This window comes from Nomascus leucogenys, chromosome 22a (genome assembly GCF_006542625.1).
Source record: "Nomascus leucogenys isolate Asia chromosome 22a, Asia_NLE_v1, whole genome shotgun sequence".
NCBI lineage: Eukaryota > Metazoa > Chordata > Mammalia > Primates > Hylobatidae > Nomascus > Nomascus leucogenys.
The window spans coordinates 132875503-132900743 of NC_044402.1; the positions used below are offsets into that span (position 1 = coordinate 132875503).

General features: G+C 48.5%; 1 protein-coding gene across 3 annotated transcripts in view; it reads left to right on the top strand.

Annotated features, from left to right (window-relative positions):
- DIS3L2 (DIS3 like 3'-5' exoribonuclease 2) overlaps positions 1–25241 on the top strand; it is a 371835-nt gene that overhangs the window by 333465 nt on the left and 13129 nt on the right. For all 3 annotated transcript variants that reach the window (XM_030802727.1, XM_030802728.1, XM_030802729.1), the window contains exon 14: positions 948–1027. In XM_030802727.1, coding sequence (XP_030658587.1) covers positions 948–1027 — 80 coding nt within the window. The remainder of the gene's footprint in view (positions 1–947; positions 1028–25241) is intronic.

Genomic DNA, 25241 nt, shown 5'->3' on the forward strand with positions numbered 1-25241 from the left:
TGAACTGTCCTTGATTTCTTCCTTTCTTTCCTTGCCACTGCCAACATCAAATCCACCAGCATATCCTGTTGATTTGACTTCTAAAATATACCTCAAATTGTCCATTTCTCTCACTGTATCCCAGCCCCCTGGCCACTCCCCTGACTCTGTAGTGGCTGCCTCCTGCAGAATGTTGCTTCTGCTCTGTGGTCTATGGTCTGCAGTCTGCACTGTAGCCAGAGGGGTCTTGCCGAAATAGAATTCTGATTACCTCATCTACTCCTTTTTCTTTTCTTCGCTGTTAAGGTAAAGGCCAGAAATTCCAGTGTGGCCAAGAAGGTCCTCCCCAGAGTCACCCATGTCCCTGGATCTATCAGGGCCCAACTTCACCAGCCATCCTGCAGCTCCTGCCCCAGGGCTTCTGTACTCACTGTGCTCTCTCCCCAGGAGAACCCTCTCCACTTGCCCTCCCTCCTCCTCCTGATTCAGAGGAGGCTTCCCTTCTACCCATTCTATCCAGGTCAGGCTCCTCACTTTCATAGAAACATGGGGATTTTTTCTTGCTTCAGAGAGCCTATTTTAATTTGAAGTTCTACACATATATGCACATTCATAGGTGTGATCATTTGATTGCCGTCAGTCTTCTCTGCTAGATGGTAAGACCCATGAAAAGAGTCTGCTGTCACTGTTCTTTCCCTCTCAGCTAGCTCATGTCTAGCACAAGATAGGTGCTTAATAAACGTATTGGTTGCGTGCTAAATGAACAAGTAGAGTCTTGCTGACAGTCGTCATTGATGATGGGGTCCTTGTAAGGTGTGCACTCTTCCCAGAGTGGGCAGGCCCAGGTTCTCCACGACACATTGACTTGAGGGAGGTGACTTTGTTTGATTTTATTTTTTTCATTTCAGCTATTGGAGTGAATAGAGCATGCTGCCTAAAACTTCTTTTTCTCTTCTCTCTCTCTTCAGCTAAAGCTTGCTTTCACTCTGGACCACGAGACCGGATTGCCTCAAGGATGTCATATCTATGAGTACCGCGACAGCAACAAGTAAGTCACTCAGTGGGAAAGAGTGTCACTTCACATGTGTGCAGCAGTGGTGCCTGTGGGCTTTCTGACACTAAGCTTCCATTGCTAAGTGGTCGTCAGGAAGGGAATACACCTTTTAATACTGTACTAGAAAATAGCTGGCACAGAAATAGTCCCCTTGTAAGATCTCTTTGCCCCTAAGTATAGAACTTGGAGCACTTGTAGAGGAGCAGTTGTGGTGTGTTAGAAGTAGATGCTGAAGCAGACCTTCTTTCAAGGCTGCAGATGTCCCCCAGACCCTCCCCACTCTTGGTCTCCAGTCATGTGCCTGCTTGTTTGGTTCACTGTGTGACTTTGGCTTTGTTGTAGTTCTCAGTCACTATCTGTCTATACTTAGGTTTATGGGTTTTGTTGTGATTATCTACCTTATAAATTTTATATTAATGGTTGGGAGATTTCTGGGTACTTACAGAGACTTAAATCGGTGGCCTTGTTGGAAAGATGGCACCTTGCATACTTTCATAGCACCTCCTTTCCACATCATAGACTGCTCCTTTTTTATTTTTATTTTTTGAGACAGGGTCTTGCTCTGTCACCCAGGTTAGAGTGCAGTGATAGAATCGTGGCTCACTGCAGCCCGAAACTCCTGGGCTCAAGTGATCCTCCCACCTGTTTCCCAAGTACCTGGTACTATAGGTGCACACCACCAAGCCCAGCTAATTTTCTAAATTTTTAGTAGAGACAGGGTCTCCCTATATTGCCCAGGTTGGTCTTGAACTCCTGAGCTCAAGCGAGTCTCCCACCTCGGCCTCCCAAAGTGCTGGGATTACAGGTATGAGCCACCGCACCCAGTCACAGACTGCCTCCTTGACTGTGTATTTTTGTTTGTGAGACAGTGAAAGTGGTGGTGAATGAGGCACAGGAATTGTGCCCCGATGATGACAATGATGGTAATGATGGCGGCTACCATTGAGCACCTCCTATGTGTCAGGCACAGTACTGGGGACTTTACGTTTGTTATCTCATTTAATCTTCATAACAACCCCGGTGTGTTATTTTATTATTGTCATATTTGCAGAAGCTAAGGTCTAGGGAACTAAAGTAATTCACTCAGGGTAACTTGCCACAGCTGTGAGAAGCAGAGTCAACATTATCATGTTTATTCTGGGGAGAGAATAGATGGAAAACAAGTGACCCGTATTGCTACTTAGAAACCCCAGTCAGTGACAAGAGCAGTCCCAACCTGGACTTAAGGAGAATGTACTCTGTTTTCATTGTCTAAATATCCAGGCTGTTTAATTTCATTCAGTGGAAGGAAACAAATAGGCACATGCCAGTAGAACTGTCTACTGTCTATGACCTTCCAGAAGAGAAACCTGTGCCTTCCTCAAGACCTCTGGTGCTGTTTTGGGTAGAAGAGAGGCTACTGGGTGCCCTCCTTACCACATCTCCACTGGGATTACCTTCAAGACGTGATGACTGTTTGTAATTTATCTTTAGGAGAATGCCATAGTAACTGGTGTGTACCCCTAATTAATCATAGGAAGGATTGACCATACATCCTTTAACAATTCTTGCTGGACTCTCTGCTCTTTGAGAAAAGGTTGAAGAGTGTTTATTCAGTGGGAGAGGGGCACCAGCTCTCTGTCCTTTAAGTTTATGTCTTAGCTGTTCACATATCCGGTGGCAACAACTTACCGTTGTCTTTGACTGTGAGAAGAGAAAATAGCCTACTTCTTTTTTTTTTTTTTTAATAGACAGTGTCTCATGATGTTCCCTAGGCTGGTCTTGAACTCCTGAGCTCAAGCCATCCTCTTGCCTCGGTCTTCCAAAGTGCTGAGATTACAGGTGTGAGTCATCATGCCCAGCCTAGCTCTGTGTCTTAGTCGATCCATAGCTCCTAGCATATTATCAGACCAAGCAATGTAAGAAGATAACTTAGGGTTTATAAATATGAATAAGTTTTGGCCCCCAAAGACCTCTAAAAGAAAATATTTGTGTAGGAAATCATATAGGAGCCATGATCTAGAAAAGTATGGTGATCAGCATGTTCTCACTCATAGGTGGGAACTGAACAATGAGAACACTTGGGCACAGGAAGGGGAACATCACACACCGGGGCCTGTGGTGGAGTGGGGGGAGGGGGGAGGGATAGCATTAGGAGATATACCTAATGTAAATGACGAGTTAATGGGTGCAGCACACCAACATGGCACATGTATACATATGTAACAAACCTGCATGTTGTGCACATGTACCCTAGAACTTAAAGTATAATAATTTAAAAAAAAGAAAAGAAAAAAGAAAAATATGGTGATCAAATGCTTTGGTGACTGCTTTCTCTGGTTCTCTCTTGCTTGTATTAGAGTCAGTCTTAGGGTTCATTCTCAATCCTTAGACAACTTTCCTAACCTCTCTGAGCCTCTAGTTTCTTTTCTTTTCTTCTTCTTTTTTTTTTTTTTCTATTTTTTGAGACAGTCTTGCTTTTGTTGCCCAGCCTGGAGTGCAATTGCGTAATCTCAGCTCACTGCACCCTCCGCCTCCTGGGTTCAAGTGATTCTCCTGCCTCAGCCTCCCAAATAGCTGGGATTACAGGTGCCCGCCACCACACCTAGCTAATTTTTGTATTTTTAGTAGAGACGGGGTTTCACCATGTTGGTGAGGCTGGTCTTGAACTCCTGACCTAGGTGATCTACCTGCCTTGGCCCCCCAAAGTGCTGGGATTATAGTAGTGAGCCACCACGCCCGGCCTGAGCCTCTAGTTTCTTCATCTGTAGGATGAAGTAGGATTAATAGGATTAATTATTAATTGTTAATTATTAATAGTAGGATTAATAATACCTCTCTGGCAGGTTTGCATGGGGCTGTCTGGCCGGGATATCATGTTGAAGTGTGTCATCACCAGTCTCACATATAGAATGCCCATAGGAAGTGCTTGTTGCCTCTTCTTCCCAAAGAGAAAAACTGGCTCATTATTTCCATCTTCCCAGAAAGTCCTCTGCCAACAGTGTACTCATGAGGGAAGAGGCTGGTGTGCCTGCCATTCACAGCCTTCGGTTGTGTACGACGCTCTGTCAAAGGCAGACTCCTCACTCATGAGTTGTGAAGCACGGAGGACCCCAAAATCCTGACTATGACTTCTTGTCTCCCCCAGACCCTTCCCTGTTTGTTTCCATTTCCTCTGTTTCCATTTAGGGTCATTTTCCCTACAATGCCTGAATCCAAATATTGGCATAATAGTGTTATTTAGGAAATGAAGATACTCAGCCCAGACCCTTAAGGGGCCCATGTTGTCTCAGGCCAAGTAACATGAAGACAACACCAGCAGAGAGAGGAAATTCTACAGATGAAAAAGCTAGCTTGAATATTAGTTTGGTACAACTGATTATTGAAACTACTGCTTTTCCTTTTTGGATATTCCCTGCAGTACAATTTGTAATCACTTTAGCATTCATCTCTGTTTGCCAAATTCAATCCATCAGCAGAAAAAGTTGTTCTGAATAAGTGCTGAGGCTGTTGGATGGTTCTCCCAAATAGTCTTTCCTTTCAAATGGAATGGCCCGGAAAATGGGCACTCCATTTTTATATTTTCTGGATTCTTTTATCAGCCCTCAATTAACGGAATTCAGTATCAAAAGCAGGTAAAGTTTTCTGCAACAGAGAAGAAGAATGTGGCCCTCGGGTCCATGGTTGGTGCCTGATAGTTTTGATCTTTGGCTCTATGTCATCCTGTTCTCCTTTCACATAAAGGGGCTAATCTCTGCCTCTGGGGTCCAGGGAGGACAGTCCCTAGGACTTGTCCATTTCTGATGGGACTTGGACCCTGCCTTCTCTAAGGCTAGGGGCACAGCTGTTGGGTAAACATTCTTAAAGCTCTGAGGTCATTAGAAGAAAGAGAGAAGCTGTCCTATTGTGCCTTGGGTTCAACTAGTAAAGCTCTCCACCTTGAATTACTCTGTCAGCCTCCCAAAAGCCTTTCCAATCTGCATCCAAGAGATGTGAGGCCTCACACCCTCTGGCAGACGCCACCAGTCACCACCCGTGGACTCATGGGTGGTTACTGGTTTTTTTCTTTTCTCTGTTGCAGAAAACTTTACCTATCTTTAAAACTAAATCCAGTTAATCAAGGAGTGATCGAGAGTCATTTTTGTCAAATTGAAGTTTGGAGATCTCTTGATATAGGGCAAGGAACAAGGGCTTCAAGAGTGAATAAGTGATTTGTGAGAATTCAGTTACACATTTATGAAGCCCCTGCTCTGTACAGTGTGTTACATGGGGGAGGCAAAGATACGTTAGACCCAGTGCATGCCCTCAGAGTTTGTATAAGGAGCAAAGCACACTCCAGCACCCTGTGGGATGATACGCACTTTGGCAGTGGTAGGAATCAAGTGCTGTGGCAGCAGTGATGAGGAAAGTGAATGCTTCCAACTTTGGAGTTACTGTGTGGATGGTGGTGACCTTCACAGACAAGGAGCTTTGTCAGAAGGCTCCTTTCTCTCCATCCCCACTGCTACCCTCCTTCTCACTGCCAGGACTGTGGAGTTGCTTTGCAAGCTATTCTTCCTGCTCTTAGCTGGTTGGCCTCCAGGCTGTCCTTTCTGCAGCCTGAGTGAGTGTGCATGTCTTTTCCTTCTGGTTGCTTTTTAGACCTTATTTTTGTCTTTGGTGTTCTGCAGTTTTACTACATTATGTCTGAGTGGATTCATTTTTATTTATATTGTTTAGGACTCAATATAGTTCTCATTTATAAATTTTTATCTATTATCTTTGATTCTCTTTGGTTCTCTCTAATCTCTCCTTCTGGAACTTGTTAGAAACCATCTTATTTCATCTTTCCTCTCTTTTCTATTTCCATATATGTTAATGCTGCATTGTAGGAAACTTCCTCAAAAGTGTCTGTCGCTTTATTCTCCTTGTAGCAGTTTACTATCGGCTGTTTAATAACCCTTCCTAATATGAATGTTTGGTTTTTATTTTATTTTATTTATTTTTTGAGATGGAGTCTCGCTCTGTCACCCAGGCTGGAGTGCAGTGGCACAAACTCAGCTCACTGCAACCTGCACCTCCTGGGTTCAAGTGATTCTCTTGCCTCAGCCTCCTGAGTAGCTGGGATTACAGGCGCACACCACCACGCAGGGCTAATTTTTTTGTATTTTTAATAGAGACGGGATTTCACCATGTTGGCCAGGCTGGTCTCGAACTCCTAACCTCAGTTGATCTGCCCAACTCAGCCTCCCAAAGTGCTGGGGTTACAGGCATGAGCCACCACGACTGTCCTGATGTTTGGTTTTTATATTTAATTTTCAGAAGTTCTGTTTGGTGCTTTTGAAAATCAGCCTACTATTATTAATTAATTAATTTTTTTGGTGTCCTAGTCTTTTGTTATGATTTCTATTCTTTCTTTTATCTCCCTAATTATTTTGGTTGTATTTATTTTATAGCCTCTTTCCAGTTGTTTGAAGATTTTTAGTTCTAGTTCCAAGAGTACCAATTCTCTTATTTCTTGTGTCTATTGACTCACTCTTATGTGGTTCATTTTCTCTTGCAACTTGTTTTTTATCATAAGATCATGTTAGGCTGTGCACAGTGGCTCACGACTGTAATCCCAGCACTTTGGGAGGCCGAAGTGGAAGGATCACCTGAAGTCAGGAGTTGGAGACCAGCCTGGCCAACATGGTGAAACCCTGTATCTACTAAAAATACACAAATTAGTTGAGCGTGATGGCACACACCTGTAAGACCAGCTACCCGGGAGGCTGAGGCAGGAGAGTCACTTGAGCCCAGGAGGCAGAGGTTGCAGTGAGCCAAGATCGTGCCATTGCACTCCAGCCTGGGTGACAGAACAAGACCCCATCTCAGGAAAAAAAAAAAGATCATCTTAAGTAGGGATTGTGTTTAGTGGGAGTTCCACATACGGTGGGTTGTGGATGTGTTATCTCATCACTTTTGCATATGTTCTGCCAAGACCCAGGGAGGTTCATAGGTCCTGCTAGTTTGGATGTTAACTCCTTGGCTTAGGAGTCTCACCTCCTGGGTAGGCCACATTCAGACTCCTCACTCACGTGCCGTGTAGGCTTCACATCTCCATTTCTCCTAGGAGATGCCTCTGGTCTGTGCCACATACAGACATTCCTCTGCTCTGTGAGAAAGGTCTTCCTGATTCTTTGTTCAAAGACCAACAGCTCCCAGGATCCTGGCTTTATGTGGGGATCTCAGTTCCAGTTCCATGGCCAGGTCTTCAGTTCCATGGCCAGGTCTTCTGCCTCCTGCATGCATTAAAATCTTAGCTCCTGTAACTGTATCAGTGTCTGATACTCCCAGCCCCCAGTTGCCATGGTAAAAATTACAGCTCTGACTTAATTTTTTTTTTCACTTCAAGCATCTGAGAATTTTCCCATTATTCTTCTATACTGAATAATATATTTAAGTTATTATTTTGGTATATTTTATCTATTATTTCTCTGTGTTTGTGTTGGGAAGGAGGTCCACATCAGTTCAGTCTACTATCTTGTCAGAACCAGATATCTGAATAAACTTAAATATGGTCACTCATTTAGCAAATGTATAGAGAGTATCTGCTGTATACCTGTATAGTTCTAGGCCCTGGGGCCACAGAGCTGAATAAATGCTGATGCTGCCAACAGAGGCCCATGTGCCAGTGGAAGGGACTGGGCACTCCTCAGCAGCAAGGCAGCCAGCCCTGTGATCCCACCCCACCTGCCTGCCATACAGACCCATCCTGTCTTCCTGCCCTGGCACCCTACATGCTGTCTGTACCAGATTACCTCGCGCTCCTGCGTACAGCGTGTCTCTGTGTGCTCGTGCCATTTTCTGCTTCTAGAACATCTCTCTTTCCCAGAACCTCCTGCCCACCCATCTAGGTAACCTCTGCTTCTCCTTCCACTCTCAGCTAGGTATTTCTTCTCTGGGAAGCCATTCCACACCCCTCACAGGCACCACCAAAGCTGGGTCAGATGTGCTTCCCCGTGGCCCTGTGCCGTGCCTGTCTGCTGTATGTCAGCTCTTAGCACTGTGCCTTTCAGTTGTGGGTTTACTTGTTGGCTTCCTCCACTGGGCTGATGCTTTTGAGGTTAAGGTCTTGTTTTTTTCATTTCAGTACCCACAGTGCCTAGTCCACTACCTGGCAAATAATGCTTGATGAAGGGAAGGTGGGGGACCTGATTTAGTCCTTTAGGAAGGGAGGGAGCATGGCTACTGAGGAGTCAAACTTCTTTCCAGCTTTGTCTTTTCATTTGCTGTAGGATTATCATGATGATTAAATTACACATGACATCAGGGAAACTGTCTCCATAGATAGCTGTGAATTCTGAAGAGCTAACATGGAGAAAAGCTGTAAAAATGTGGCTTAACTCTAAATGTAGTGGTAATTATAGTCACTTATATCAGTTTTTTTTTTACCATTTTTTGCCGGGTAGTGAAGAACAGTGATAGCTATGAAGAGCATTAAACATGTCAGACAAACTTGTGGAAGCCAAATTCGATTGCAAGGCTATACTCTTGTTCATGACATCTAGACTATGATCCATGTACCATAATCATGATGGGAGCTACCATCTTCTGAGTGCCCACAGACACCAGGCAAGGGGCTTACCCACGTTAGTTCTAGTCTAAAACCATTCAAGAAGCATATTCACAATAAAAAATAAAAATAAAACCAGTGAGAATCTGAGAGGTTTTATTATTTTCACAATTTTATGGAATAAAAAATAAAAACAAACCAAGACTAAGGAGTCTGAAGAGGCTCACCTGCCAGGGCCACAGAGGTCAAGGGCAGAACCTGGCTTCTGCCCCAGTTGTGGCAAATTCTAAAGCCTGTGCTGTGCCTTCATGACACCTGCCTTTCTCTCCACACCAGGAAGCGGCAGAGAGTGCTGATTCCAGCCATTTCTAAGCAGGCCTGCTTGGGAAGGCTGTCTGGGAAATCCTGGGATTTCCAGTCCCTGTGAACCCCAGGTCGGATGGGCAGCTTCTGACTTGTCATCAGAGTTCTGGGTTAGGCCAGTCACGCTGCTTGGCAGGTCACTGTCCACTCAGTGGTGTGTGATGTGGCTGTGTCAGTTATAAAGACCTCGTAGTTTTGGGGGTGCAGTTGCCCTGAGTACCTGCCTGATTGGCCCTTGTAGTAGACCCTGGCAGACCCAGGCCCTAGCTTTGGGGTGCCTGCTCCTCTGCCCTGCTGGCAGTTGTGCCTCACTTGGTCCAGGCAGTGAGGCCAGCAGTTGCTGGCAGATCTGTTGTCCCTGCGGACCTCTCAGAGCCTCCTTGACACTCACAGCCAGGACCTCCGCCTTACTCCAGTCTTACTCTTACAACAGGTTAGTTTGCTAAACTTAACAAGAGAAAGTCTTTCATTTTTTCCTGCCTAGCTACCGGACTCATTTTGGGACCTTGGAACACACATCATTAAACTTACTAGCTGGCTTCTAGATGTGCAAGAGAGAGCTACACTGTGGGATTGATTTCCTTCGGCTGAAGTGTCTGCCCCATTCATGAGCCTGCCCTGAAGGACAGTACTCCTTGCAGCCTTCCAGAGGATAGGGCAGTTCTGGGCTGTACATCCTCTCCCCAGCCCACAGGCACCTGCTAGCTCAGGTCACTCTAAGGACACCTGGGTTCTCTTCCCCAGCACCTGAGCACATAGTTCTTTCTGCTTCCCAACATGCCTCCTGCCCATGGGGGCTTAGCCTGCTCGGCATCCCCCGGGGTCTCAGAACACACTCTATAGACACAATAGACCTAGAGAACCAACCCTAAAACCACACTGCGGTTCTCTCTCTGTTGTTTCGTGTTTATCATGGAGGATGTGATGGGTTCGTTCAGGTGCTCTGACAAGTGGACCCCAAGCAGGATTAACGTACGAGAGATGTGTTGGGGGAAGTCCTGTGAAGGATGAGGGGAAGGAACAGGGGCAGGCCCGGGGCTTCCTTCCCCTTACAGCAACCAGCCCTTGTAGACAGTGTGCATCCCAGGGCTTTCCCGTGCTGGCATTATCGCAGTGACTGAGGAGCTTCTTCCCAGGTCACTGCTGGTGAGTCTTTGAGCAGCTGAGCCACAGCTTTGTACCAGGGCCTTTCCCTGCCCACACACCACTCAGAGGAGCATCCCCTTTGCCCACTAGGTAGTGAGTCAGCCACTCCCCAGACTCCATCTTTCTGCCTGTTTCCCCAGAACCACTCCTGTCCCACTTGCGTCAGTTCAGATCTGCAGAGAAGCAGATGCTGAGATGGGATTAGATGTTGAGAAACGTATGGAGGAAGATGCCTGTGAAGGATGAAAGGGGAGCAGCAGAAGGCAGAGAGAGCCTTCAGACCTCGATACAAGTCTGGCCCTTGTGAAGGAATTTGGGAAGGAAGGAGGGCTGGGTAGGGAGAGTCTCAGGCTACGGCCCAGGTTTTTTTGTTTAGTTTGGTTTTTTTGAGATCGGATCTCATGTTGCCCAATCTGGTCTCAATCTCCTGGGCTTAGGTAGATCCTCCCACCTCAGCACCCCCACCAGCTAGGATTACAGGCCCGCACAATGGCTCCCACCTGCAGCCCAGTTTTAAGGTTCACTGACGGAAAGTCCTCAAGCCAAAGCCAAAGCTGCGTGCTGGAGGATCCTCACATCTTGCAGGACCTGGCCTGCATTAGGACCCTGGAGGCATGCTCACAGGAAGTGTGACTTCAGGGCAGATGCAGTGGTGGATCAGAGCACTTGCAGTTGGGGGCACTATCAGTAGTAGAAGATCTGAGTGATGCCTCTTCCTGGCTGCTGCGCTTGAGGAGGGGACAGAGCAGGGTGTTCCTGGATGAAGTCCTATGTTTAATTAGCTTCCCCCCTGCTTGGTTCTTTGCCTTTGCCTTCATCCTGAATAAGCAGAGGAAATATTTCCCAGCAGCTCTGACAACTTCAAACCAGCACCAACACTTCCCAGTACTTTGGAAATGACACTTTCTGTCTGCACCTTGGAACTGATGCCAGCTCCTCAGGCTAAGCAGCAGTGTTACCTAAGAGCCATTCATTGCAGAGAGCGAGAGCCTCCAGGCCTCCCAGACACTGCCAGGTTAGCTTGAAGAAGGCCTTTCTTGTTCCTGATGAAGCCTTAGTTTAGGAGAAAGGGGAGCTTGAAATCAAGAGAGAGGAGGGGCTTGGGGGAAGTTGGAAGCGATGCAGCCAGAGAGGTGCCAGGCGTGAGCTCATGGGCGCAAGCCTGCAGCTGTATTGTGCACGTGGGAGTCAGCCACTCACAGTGCAGGTGTGAGCTCACTGTTCCACCACAGCCGTTAGTGTTTGGCATCAGCATGATGCAGGCACAACTCCTGTTTCCACTGCTGGATTCGGGTAGTGTTCAGTAAAGGGAGTGTCTCTCCACCGTCCACCCACGCAGAGGGATGGCCGTGGCTCTCTCTGCTCTGCTCTCTTCTCACCTCACTCCATGCAGCAGCAATCAGGATATTTTGTCTGCCAACATGCAGTGCTTCATTTAACCTCAGTTTTGTCTACAGGAAGAGGAGAAGAGGGTATGAACACTCCCATTTTAGAGAGAGAGAAACAGATGCCCTGATAGGTGCCCTGTGCAAGGTCAAGCTGTACATAAGAGGACCATCCAGCAGGCTTCTCCCTGGATACTACCCCAGCTATCTGATGCAAGCAGGTGTGGGGCCCTAGAACAACCACACAGAAGTGGCACTGAGTTGCCCATGGGTCCAGGAGCAGGGAGGGCAGCAAGGCCTGGGGCAGCACAGCTGCCTCCTGTATTGCTTCCATCTCCTCTGGAGTGACAGTCATCCAGTCTCCTGCACATGGAATCTGAACCACAAAGGGCCAGGACAAGGAGGAGCTCTTTTTCAGCTGTGTTGAGTCAGTGCCTATTCCCCACTTGCTGGGAGAACCAGGGAGGGACAGAGTCTGAAGTCATATTTTATAGCACTCAGTTGCCTTGGCAGAGGTTTCCCATGCTGCTGAGCTATGGTGCTCAGGACCCTTTGTAGAAATCACTAGACCTTCGGCTCTTTCTGGCTTTCTGAGGCCAGAACTGATCCAAACAAGGAAATGGGGGAGCCGCAAAAATCGGCAGATTGTGCTGGCCACAGACCAGTCACATACATCAGTGTACACATGCAGGAACACTGGTCCATGTCTCAGCATATAGTGTGACTTATGCATTCTGCTATTTTTTTCTGTAGTGCACATACTGGAAAATAGGTTTTTACAATAAGCTTACTTTGTAAAACTTACTTCTGAATTATGACATGCATAGAGAAAAGTGTACAAATTATAAGCATCTAGTTCAAGGAAATTGTTAGAAAATGAACACATCCATGTCAAGAAATAGAACATGGCCAGGTGCAGTGGCTCACACCTATAATCCCAGCACTTTGGGAGGCCAAGGCAGGAGGATTGCTTGCAACTCAGGGGTATGACACCAGCCCGGGCAATGTAACGACAATTAACAAATTTTTATTAAAAAATAAATAATAAATAGAACATTACAGCCTCCAGGAGCCTCCCATGTGCCCCTCACTCCTCCCAAAAGGATACCACCATCATAACTTCTAACACTATAGATTGGTTGTGCCTGGCTTTGAACTTCATATAAATGGAATTATTTACTATATTCTCTTTTGTGCCCAGCTTTTCTCTTTCAGCATTATATTTGTGAGAATTCATCTTTGCTGTTGCATCTATAGTCCATTCATCAATTTATCCAATCTGCATTTGTTCAGTCAACATTTGTATTGTTTCCATTTTGGGGTTATTATAAATCTGCTTGTACATGTCTTTTGGTGCACATATGCATGTGTTGCTTTTGAGTATATGATAGGAATGAAATTGCTGAAATCATATGTAATTTCACAAGCAGTGTGTGAGAGCTTGTCTGTTTATTGGCCATTCAGTAGAGTGCCTTTTCAAATTTCTTGCCTGTTTTTCTACTGGTTTTTCTGTTTTTCTTCTTAATTTATAGTCCCCTATATTCTGGATATCAGTTCTTTGTTGCTTATACATGTTGCAAATATCTTCCACTGTGTAGTTTGCTTTTTACTGCCTCTGGTGTTATTTTAATGAACAGAAGTACTTAATTTTAATGGAGTTCAGTATGTCGATCTTTTTTATTATGGTTAAATGCTTTTCGTATCCCATTTAAGAAATCTTTGTCTATATTCTAAAAGAATCTACTTAGAATTGATTTTTGAAAATGGTACAGCAAGTTTATTTTTTCATATGGGTATCTGTTGACCCAGCATCATTTTTTGAAAATACTTTCCCATAGTTTAGCACTGCCACCTTTGTCAAAAATGAAGTACCCATATGCACAGATCTGTTTCTGCTCTCCATTCTGTGTCACTGGTTTATATATATATTCTTGTACCACTACCACACTATCTTCATGTTTGTATAAAAATCTTGATATCCAGCAGAACTACACTTTCCAACTTGGACTTTTTCTATAAAGAGCACCTATGCTATTCTTGGCCCATTCCATTTCCATATAGATTTTAGAATCAGATTGTCAGTTGCCACATATATGCACACAAACTTGCTAGGATTTATATTGAGATTGCTTTGAATCCATATGTCAATTTGGGAAAAATCAACACTTTTATGATAATGAGTTTTACAAACATGGTACCTCCCTCTATTTAGAGCTTCTTTAATTTTTCTCAATATAATTTTCTGTTACAGATCTTGCTCATGTTTCATTAGATTTACTCCTAGGTATTTAATTTGTGGTACTATTTTAAATGGTATTTGTAAATTTAATTTTCTCTTTGTTGCTAATACAAGGAAACACAGTTTATTTTTGTTGACCTTGTTGTTATCAATTACTTTCCTAAATTTATTTATTAGGTTCAAATAATTTGTAGATTTTTTTCATAACAATATTTCAGTTCAGTGTAGATGCTTTTTTATTTCCAGTGTACCTCATCATGTCATCTGCAAATAATGACAGTTTTACTTTTTCCTTTCCAATTCTCATGCCATGTATTTATTTTTCTTGCCTTATTGCACTGTACAGTATTTCTGGACATAATAATAATAGGCATTTATGTCTTGTTCCTGATCTCAAAGAGAGGAGTTTTTACCACAAACTCACTCTTAGATTATGAAAATTTTTACTGGCATTCTCTGTAGCATACACTTTATTTTTCCCCAAAGATGAGTTTTTAATTTGGGGACTTTTTTTTAAGTTTTAAGTGGTGATTTATGAGCTATGAGCTAGGAAAATGATATCTGATTTTTTATTTAAATGAAAAGGAACTAATGTTTATCACAAGACTGCTACTCCTCATTTTAACCTTGTGAGGAGGTTTTGTCTTGGCCATTTTACAGAAGGATCTCATAGCTGTACATTTGAACAAGGATTCAAACAGATCTATCTGACTCCAAAACCCATGCTCTCTTTACTGCTCCCTGATTCCTTGGTAGAATATTGAATGTGAACCCCTGAGGTCATAAAAATACCACTTTTGTCATAGATGACCGAGAGAAAAGTTGCTAAACTATTAATACCTCACAGGCATATTCAGCATCTTTTCCTTTCCCCAGTAACCTCCTACCCCAAATTTCCTTATATCCCCATGTTTTAGTCCATTTTCATGCTACTGATAAAGACATACCTGAGACTGGGCAGTTTACAAAAGAAAGAGGTTTGTTGGACTTACAGTTCCACATGGCTGGAGAGTCCTCACAATCATGGGAGAAGGCAAGGAGGAGCAAGTCACATGTTACAAGGATGGCTGCAGGCCAAGAGAGGGCTTGTGCAGAGAAACTCCCATTTTTAAAACCATCAGATCTCGTGAGACCCATTCACTATCATGAGAACAGCATGAGAAAGACCTGCCCCCATGATTCAGTTATCTTCCACCATGTCCCTCCCACAACGCATAGAAATTATGGAAGCTACAAGATGAAATTTGGCTGGGGACACAGAGCCAAACCATATGACCATGTCACCTGCCCCATCCCACCTTTCCCTGATTCCCATTGCCATGGAAAGGAGCCCTCTAGGCCTGCCTGTGGCCCTAAAGGGCTGTAGCCCTCCTCAGCACCAGCCCAGCACCCACTGGGCCCAGTACAGGGCATTCTCCAGCCTCTGCTGTCATTCTGTCACCTGTTGTCTGGTGCTGGGAGGTGGGATTGAAGGCTTTCCTCCTGGGCAGGCTGCTCAGGTTGCAAGGTAGATCCTATATTTTTAAGCCCTGTAGAGTCTGAGCTGTCCCATTTTGAGGGTTATATGTCCTCCATGGGTTCACAGAATCCCTCTCGCTGAGACCTGGAGGAATGAAGAGGACAGAAAGGGTCGAGACCCAAACCAAGCAGGCCCCAGAGGCCTCAGGGCCCTGGGGCTGAAGGGAGCTCCCTAGGCCGAGAATGCCCGTCACTATTCTCACACCCCCCACCTTTTGCAGCCCAAATACCCATGGATGCCCCAAGAGATTTCCCTATGAGACAGAAAATTCTAGGACACCAGGAACTCTCAAAACTAGATATTTCAAAACTCTCAAAGACCTTAAAGAGTAAATGTTTTCATTGTCGATTTAACACAGAGTTACATTAAGCAGCTAACGCTTTCCCTTTCTTGAATAAGATTTCCTGTCTGTCACGTTGCCATTCCCTTTCCTCATGTTTTTGCGATGGACTGCAGCTCCCTCCATTCTGGGGAGCCTCCTGGGGCTGCAGCAATCCAGCATGACTCGGAGCTCTTTGGTGTTCTTTCCCAGATACTTTATAGCACATGAAGATGTGTTCTTACCAGTGACAGAGGGTCGGTGAGAATGACCATTTTTGTTTTCCCTATATCTGTACCTGCCACATCCATACCTTTCTCAGAAGGTCCTGGAATGACTCATTTCTCTCTCTGCCTCTCTGGGTATTTCTCCAACCACAGGTTTGCATCCCCAGGGGGAAGCCGGCTATCTATCTATCATGCTAACCTTTTTAAGCAGATAGTACAGCTAGGCAGTCTTTAAACCCAAGGAGGCTTGCCCCCTCCCAAGACTTCAAGGAGTTCTAGAAGAGACCATGATATTCAGGCCAGGTTCGTGTTTGATGAACAGGGACACTCAATTCCTGGCAAGTGGGGTGAGCGCCTCCAGCCCTCCCCACCCCCATACCGGTGTGCTGGCCCAGACCCAGGGCATGTTCAGGTACATAAAGTAGCAAATGCCTCTGCTATAAAAACCCTCACTCAGGTACTGAAAGCCCAGAGCCCAGGCTCAGGCCACAGAGGTCTGAGATATACTCTCAAGGAGGTTAGCCCATAAAAGAAACAGGTCATAGGACTGCATGTTGGGTCTGAGCCTGAAGAAAGGTGCCCGTGGTTGTCACCTTCTGCGGCTGCCTGGCAGGTAACCAGATGTGCTTGGCTCTCTTAGCTTTTGGCTGTGCTATCTGTGGGATAGTGTTTCTGATCTGTCTTCACTGCCACTCCCAGCTCTCTGGGGCTTTGTGGCTTTTTCTTGGTGGTTGGGCAGGAAGCCTCTAGAGCCTGAAGGAATTGCTGTGCTTGATGACAGGCAGAGGCTATCAATGGCTATAAATCGCCTAGTGGCTGCTTCACATATTGAAGAAGAACATGTTTGCTGTCTGTTCTGCGGATGCTTCTTTGATGGCTGGAACACAGCTGGGAAAAGATTTCATAGAGTGACTCAGAGCAAGTGCCCAGCTTATGCCCACTGAGTTAAGCAAGAGGAAGTGGCCGACTTCCGCAGCTGCTCTGAAAGCCCAACACAGAAAGGCCTGGCTGAGATGAACAACGTAGATCATTCCACTGACTTTGGGCTACCCCCAAGCTGATCCCGTGTGACCCCACACCTGCCCCAAAGCTAGGTGAGACCCAGGGTCCACCCTCCAAGCTCGGGTTACCAGTAGGGGGTAGGTGCCAAACTGGAGAGTGGACTGTGATGAATGGGTAGCAGAGATGGCAGAGGACATGGCTCATCTCCTAGAGTCGGGGACCCCGCTCTCAGCAGCTCCGTTCCCTGAGTGCCCTGGCACTGGTGTGTCTGTGTGTCCGCGAGCCCTGGCCTGCCACTGCAGCTTCACAGTAGCCTCCTGGGCAGCGGCGCATCAGCTTCCAGCACAGTCTTTGTTGTTCTGTAAATCTGTTAATGTTTGTGCTACCTAGAATAAGAAGGAAGGAGTCATTCTACAGAGAGGATTTATTCTTCCAGGCGCCAAAACCTTGTTCCTTATGATTATGTCCCATTCTTTAATGGGGTCCCCTGCACTCCACAGTGTCATTCGCCTCCACACTAGATGTCTCCACAATGCCGTGTATTTTCACTGATTTCGCTGGGGCCCTGCCCTGTCTTTGTCTCTGCCTTTACAGTCAGGGCCAGTTGTCACTTCTCCGTGGCTGTCCAGAGAAGCCTGTAGCACCCTCTCCAGCCACTCCAGGCATGAGGCTTTGTGGGGAGCGTGGAATCTGTGAGGAAGCCGAGGCAAGCTGTTAGGATTCTGTTCAATGGGAGGAAAGGCTCTGAGTGAGGCGGGAAGGAAGGACTTCCCCGGGAGGCACACTTGCGTTCCCGGCCCCACGTCTGCGCTGGCTGCCCACAGGCCCTGCTTCTGCCTATTTCCTGGTTCTGCTTCATGTTTCAAAGACATAAGATCAAATGTGATTAAGTTTTAGGTAAGCAAGATATTGTGCTTATTATTGAATTGTTCTTCTTTAGTTTAACAGCCCTCCAGTTTAATCTAAATCTGTTTCCTCTCATTAAGTCTTTGGTGTAGATAAAACAGCAGTTAGCTGGTCGCTATCTTTTGTGTCATAAATCTTCTAGGAAACCATTGTTGTGATTTTTCTTTGTACTGTTCCTGAAGAGGAAGGAACTTTTCATTCCTTTGGGCTTTTTTCCTAGTGAATTTCCCAGCTGTTAGTGTCATCGAGCTTAACTCTCACATCCTTAAGGCAGCATTAGCCTCAGAACCACCAGTACCTTGCTGTGTGCCCTGTATTACCCTTGGCTTCATGACCCATGGACAGTCCTTGCAATGGAAGGGAAACACATTTGTGGGTAGGGTGTGGAGAATGTGTGTAAAAGGCTTTCCTCGCCCAGGCAGTAAGTGCTAAGGAAACAAGCTACTTTTTATGCTAATAAAATTTGGACAGGGGTTGGGAGGTAGGGGAGTGAGTGTGTGTTGATCTGATTCCCTGTGCCCAAGAGCAAGGACAGTCACTTCATCCCAGCCCCCGCACAGTGTCGGGAACGCAGAGGTGTTCAGCAGATGCTGGACAAATGTCTCCTGGGAGCATGCAGTATTTGCTCTTTTTTCCTCTCATGTTCTGTGTTCCTAACATTCTTCTATTTTGGTGGGGTAGGGAGGTAGAAGGTAGGCAGAGTCTCACTCTGTTGCCCAGGCCGGAGTACAGTGGCCCGATCTCTGCTCACTGCAACCTCTGCTTGCCGGGTTCAAGCGACTCATGTGCCTCAGCCTCCCGAGTAGCTGGGATTACAGGTGCCTTCCACCATGCCTGGCTAATTTTTGTATTTTTAATAGAGATGGGGTTTCACTATGTTGGCCAGCCTGGTCTCAAATTCCTGGCCTCAAGGGATCTGCTCACCTCAGCCTCCCAAAGTGCTGGGATTACAGGTGTGAGCCACCACTCCTAGCCTCTTCTATTCTTTAATTACACCTCTTCTATTTTTTGTCTCCTTAATTCAGTGCAGAAGGTTTTCATAATAACACTAATATTTATGGAATAGTTAACGATATGTCAGAGCTTATAATGTTAAATAAGATAACAAAGTTTATCTCATTTAATCCTCACTAGAATAACCCTGCGAGGTAGGTAGAAGAAGTTAGAGAGGTTAAGTAGCCTGCCTAAGGTTACCCAGGTTGTGTGTGGTTGACGGTGCCCTACCTTTCCCCCGATTTCAGCAATACAAGAATACTGACAAGCTGCTGCTGCCCTCTGGGCTCTGTTATTTTTTTTTTTTTTTTTTTTGAGACAGAGTCTCGCTCTGTTGCCCAGGCTGGAGTGCAGTGGCTCAATCTCGGCTCACTGCAAGCTCCGCCTCCCGGGTTCACGCCATTCTCCTGCCTCAGCCTCTCCGAGTAGCTGGGACTACAGGCGCCCGCCACCACGCCCGGCTAATTTTTTTTTTTTTTTTTTTTTTTTTGAGACGGAGTCTCGCTCTTTCACCCAGGCTGGAGTGCAGTGGCGCGATCTCGGCTCACTGCAAGCTCTCCGCCTCCCGGGTTCACGCCATTCTCCTGCCTCAGCCTCTCCGAGTAGCTGGGACTACAGGCGCCCGCCACCACGCCCGGCTAATTTTTTGTATTTTTAGTAGAGACGGGGTTTCACCGTGGTCTCGATCTCCTGACCTCGTGATCCGCCCGCCTCGGCCTCCCAAAGTGCTGGGATTACAAGCGTGAGCCACTGCGCCCGGCCTGGGCTCTGTTATAAAGTGAAGCTGCCGATCCACAATGGACAACCCACTCCTGCAAGGCCAGGCCTCCACAGAGGCCAGAGGCCAGTAGTGGTCAGGGCGCCCAGGAAGCTGGGCTCAAACAGGGGTAACTTGCGAGAATCTTCAGGAAGCCCTTATATTCAGAATTGTGTTCTGTGCCACATGGGCCCTTTCCCATCATCAAACTTAGAAAACAACCCCTAGGAAAGTCCTCAGAGTTCAAGGAAGGGCACTGAGAAGTCTGCCCACATCCTCGTGGGTTGGAGGACCAGTTTCACCAAGTGTTCTCTGGCCCAGTTGTAAACATCATTCGTTTGCTTGTCCAGCAAACATTATTGGACGCCTACTAGTGCCAGATACTGCACTGAGCACACCCTTGAAGCCCACAGCCCATCGAGGAAGACAGGTATGTAAAACAGCATTTGCAAGGGGGCGACAAAGGCGAGGGGGGGAGGTGAGCAAAGGATGTAGGGAGTAGCTCTCAGTGTTGTGCGCACCCCACATGGGAAGGCCAGTGCGGCAGGGTGCTGGGTGCTGTTGCCCGCTGCTTCTCCCGGCTGGAGTGTTAGTGTGGGACCCCGTAGGCCCCAACTCACCCAAGGGGAGGCAAGTGAGAAGGTGACAGGGCAGAGTCATGGGACAAGAACCAGAGGGAAGAGGCCTGGCCAAGCCCTGGAGAACTGAGCAGAGCAGACAGCAACCTCGCTAAGCCTCTGTGTTCCATCTTGTCACGCTTGCTGGAATGAGGAGGAATCCCTAAAGATCATGGATAGAAAGAGAATGGCTCTCCTTCCCACCACCTCCCCACCATCTCTCCCTGAAACCCCAGGAGCATTCCAGATACAACACAGGGCGGTGGTCTTCCCTTCATGTTCCTTGAGTGCAGTGGCCGTGGCCACTCCTTTCTCAGAACTCCTACTGCCAGTCTTAGCACTGCTGGCCTCCATACCCAGTAGGGAGGTGTGGTCTGCTCCCACATGGCTGGCTGGGCCATTCCTGGGCAGATGATATCGAGTAAGGAGCACCCAGTGTCTGTGTGGTTGGCACACAGGACATTGGTGGTTGAGAGAAGCAGAGGGCAACAGCACCCAGCACCCTACCGCACTGGCCTTCCCATGTGGGGTGCACACGACACTGTGTGGTTGGCACGCAGTGGACACACCCTGGACTGCATGCTACCTATAAGCATGTCCTGGTGAAAGTAGCAGCCAGTTCTTTGTTTTGTTGCAAATGACCATTTGACAGTACTTCCACAACAGCCAAACATGGCACATGAGGAACTGGGCTTGAGTATCACAAAGATTTACTGGTAAATGGACAGGCATAAGCACCATTAATCAGACAGCACAGTTACTCTCCATCTCAATGGCTGCACAGCTCAGCGGACCACACAGGGCCCTCCTGGGGTGTTGGGCAAGGCCTCCTCCCAGGCAGAGGCAGCTGGACTGAGGCCAGAGAGTTCTGGATACTATAGCCTCTACCAGGAAGAACAATTCTCACCTAGGGGAGGCCTGAAGGGAATGGGCTGGCCCTCCCAGTCATACATGGCTGCCTGGGCTTGGCCTGACCTACCTGTGAAGAAGCTCCCAGATTGCTGGTCAGCATCCCAGGTACCAGGAGAGCTTTCTTAATGCATCTGAAAATCCTGGATAAACAGGGCTGCCCTCTGCAACCCAGGCTGCCCTACAAGATGGGCTTGGCCTGCAGAGTGGTAGCTCAGGGAAGCAGAGCCCTCAGGTCCAGTCATGCTTTGGCATGGTCTGGCCTCGCCATCTGACTTACCATTGACCCAGCTTGCCTGGAAGGACTCAGGGCCTAATCCAGATTGTTCTGGTCTTGGTTCTCAAGTAGAATGAGAGTGGCGTCGGGGAAAGGGCTGAAGTCTTCACACAGGCTGTGCGAGAGCGCTCAGCAGTGTTTGGTTGACTTTGGGTAGGAGTGGAGATGAAACCCAGCCGTCTTATGGTTTTCCCCGCCCCCCCACCCCACCCACCCTACCCCTTCCTGTGGACAAAGCAGAGAGGGCAGAGCTGGGGCCTCAGTGCCATGTGGGGTGGGCACATGAAGATGTCAGGGAAGCCCAGAATGTTCTGGGGAGTGGGGGACACATTCATTGAAACTGCTCTGAACCTAGGTCATAAAACTGTGTGTCAATATTTTAAAAGTTACAGAATGAATGCAGAGCTCTGCCAAACTCAACATGCTGTGTTCCAGGGGGTGATAAGACAAGCGTTAGTTCAGTGGAAAAAAAAACCAAGACAAAAGGATTTTCTTTTAACCTTCTGTGTTTCATGTTTATACTGAGGCAGGCTGCCCTTGCAGGAGAGAATTCATTCATCATGTAACCAACAAATGAGTCCCAGTCACATTGTCACCTGTCACCTGTGTTGGATTTAAGTGATAACCATCTACAGGCAGTAAGAATGTATCGAGGCAAATGGAGCCTGTCCCATTAGGCCAGCAGAAGCCATCTTGGGTTTCTTCTGCCAAGTTCATACACCTCTGGTTCAACAGTGATAAGCTGAAGGGAAGTTGCAGGAGCCATAACTGCCACTCCTAGTCCTTTATTACTGGGGGGCTGTGCTTCCACACCCGAAAGTAAGTCTTGTTTGGCACTCAACGTTTTCTGTGGAGCAAACAAGCAAGTCACGTCTCTGAAATGCCTCATTTGTTCCCCCAAACATTTCACCAGCTCCTCCATGTGCTGCTCAGCTCTGAGATACATAGATTGGCACGGCCAGGTGTTCCCCTCCCCTCCCCACCCAACAGCCTATGGTCTGCAGAGGAAAACTAGCCTCCAGAGAAAGACAGTCTGGATTCACTGATGAGATCTGGTTTAGAATCAGCCCACAGGACCATGGAGCCAGGGAGGGAGATGCCTGAACTGAACGTGTACAGCCCCACGGGGAGCTGAGTGGAGAAAGTGGGCTTGGGTGTGGGGAGCAGAGGGGGCAGAGTGGAAATCCAGGGTGGCCTAAGAGTCTGGGTGCCTATCACCCATGAGGAGGCCCCAAGGAGTCCCTGGGGAACAGAGGCACTGATCTCCTTGTGGCCGGTAAGGGAACAGGGCTGAGGCCAGGAACAGGCCAGCGAAAGCCTGCGGGAGGCCAGGGAGTGTGACCCCCAGAGCACTAGCAGCTAAGGACCCCGGGCCGCACTCAGGCCTGGGCGAGGGACTGACCTGGAGACTTCCTGAGCTTTCTCTGACTGTACGGAGCTCACCAGGGGAAACATGGGGGATGCCTAGATTCGTTGCCCAGCTCTGAGCTCAGCACAAAAACTCTCTCTTGAAACAGTCTAGAAAGAGGCTCACCTGAGGCCCAGCTGTCACCCAGGGGCCATGCTGTCACGTGGGCCAAGGCATCTGAGGGGCAGGGGCCTTCCCCATCCCACTGCTGCCGTGGCCCGTGGCCCACTCTGCCCTGCCCTCCTGACCTGGGGGCCCAGTGCATCTCTGTGAGGGGTGGGAGGAGCGTCAGCAAAGGAGAGGCTGCACAGGGCGCCTTCAGCAGTGACGGGAAACCAAGAGCAGGAAAAGCAACCCTGCTCAGCCCCGGGCGACTCAGACAGGAAAGGGCCTGAGATGAGGCAGCCAGGAAGAGGCAGCCTTATCAGGGAGGCCGTGGCGCAGGCCTGAGTGCTGCTTCTGCTTTCATCCAACTGCAGCGGGACAGAGGCAGAGGCAAAGTAGGGGCCTGGAAACAAGGCTTCCAAGGTGGCAACAGTGTCCCAGCCCGGCCAGGCGGTGGCTGCAGGGGGCCATGTGTGTGTACCTGTGCCTGTGACCAGCCTCAGGGCCTAGGGGCAGGGAGCAGGCCAGGGGAAAGGCTCTGTCCCTGGGGGGTGGCAAAGCAGGTGGAGAGCCAGGTTAAGATGGGTGACCCTGGGCTTTGCAGCTGCTGTGATCCTGGCAGAGGGGAGGAGGTGCCCTTAGCAGTCAGGGGCAGGATGATGGTAGTGACGTAGCTGACCACGGGGGTGCCTGACCCCTGGGCAGCAATGTGCTCTCAGGGTGGGCTCTAATATTGAGTTCCCACTGTCAGCAGAGCCTTTGGCTGCTCCCTCCTCCTCAGAGGGTTCAGAGCAAATGATGCAGGGTCACCTGAGGACAAAGCAGTGGACGGGGTGTCAGGGAACCCTGGGTCTGGGAGCTTGGGCAAGTCCTTCAAGCTCCCTGAGCTCCTGGCAGGCATGAGAACTCTGACTTCTGAGACTCAGATGGACCGAGAGTGGCAAAGTGCCTGGCAGTCTCCACATCCAGCCCTGCCACACTGTGGCATGGGACCTCTGTGGTCACTTCTGTGGCCTCCCAGAGACACCATCACCCTCTGTCACCTTAGGACCAACAGTCCCCTCCCCGTGCACTGGGTATGGGGGACCAGTGAGGAGTGGATGAGGAAGTGTAGAGACCACTCTATGCTTGTTTCCCTGCAGACTTTAGTGGCTGTGTGGCTGGGGTGGTGGCCCTGCTGAAGGGGATCTGACCTAGCAGCCGTTTGGGCAGGAGCAGTTTTCAGATGTGAGCACACGTTCAAACTTGCAGCAGCAAAGCTGCTCAAGGTCCCAGGAAGCCCAGGCTTCTCTCTCGTTTTTGTGGCTGCCTTGGTAACGTGTGGGTGTAAGAGCATGTGTATGTGCAGGAGAGAGACGGAGAGAAAGACCTGTGCATTCCAGAACACCCTTCTTCCTTGAACATCCGATTACCCAAAGCCTAATTTTAAAACCGAAGTCGATGCCTTCTTAAGTCTGCGATGGCCCAGCTGGCCTCCTTAAGTCTGTGATGGCCCAGTTCTGTTACTGCTCCAAGTCTACGGAGCCAGCTTCCCCTGCTGGGGCTTGAAAGGGACCCCTGGCCAGGAGGAAGCAGGGCAGCAAGCAAAGCTGTTGGGGGCACTGTGGGGACTCCCCCAGGTGGCCAGGCTTCTGTGTGCCCGTGCCACCCCTTCTCAGGACCTTGTTTCCAGTTCTGGTTGGGCAGGGGCTGGCACTGGAAAGAGGCTTATGTGTCAACACCATAAAGCAGCCAGCAAGCCCTAATGACCATGCTCTGCAAGGCCACACAGCACAGACTGGCACCTGGTTCTGCTTGGGGGCAGGGCCGCTGCCAGCCTGCAGGCCTGCCCCTACCTCTGGGAGCAGAGCCCGAACTTGGGGAGCGGACGAGGCTTCTGGGCTGGCTTTATGCTGATAAGGGCCTTCTGCACTGTCAGCCCCGCCCCAGCTCCCAGCAAGTCTCCTCTCGCTCCCCATTACAGCCACTGGGCCTCCCTTTGGCAAGGCCTGAGGGCCCAAATGTGGCCACCTAGCCTCTGGGGACTTCCTTCCTTTGGAGCTAGAAAAACAGCTGCAGTGTGCCTGGCTGCAGCAGGGCCCGCCCACTCACCTATAGAAGGGCCCTGCCGTGGACTGAGCCTCCCAGCCTAGGAAACCTGGCTCTGGCCTCCCCTGCAGGCCTGTGATGTCTGGCTCCAGAGGTCTTCTCCTCTGGGCTTTTCCGTGCCTGTGAACGGGGCCCCATTCATTTCCCTGTGGTTTCATGGAAACATCCAATGCATTCAGGAGGTAGCAGTGCGCCCAGGAGGAGAGGGGTCAGCGAGAGGCCTGAGCTGTGACTGGTGGGCCACCCAGAGGCCATGGCACCCTCTGCTGGAGACTGGCAGCAGGTTGCATGGCCAGCTGTGGGTGAGGGTCCATCAGTCAGGCAGCTACACTTCCTCCTGACCCCCCTCCCCCACCCAGGCCAGGGGCTCTGCCTGCGGCTCCCTCTCTCCAGGCCTCCACTTTCCAGCTCCCAGGCCCCCAGCCCCACCTGGCC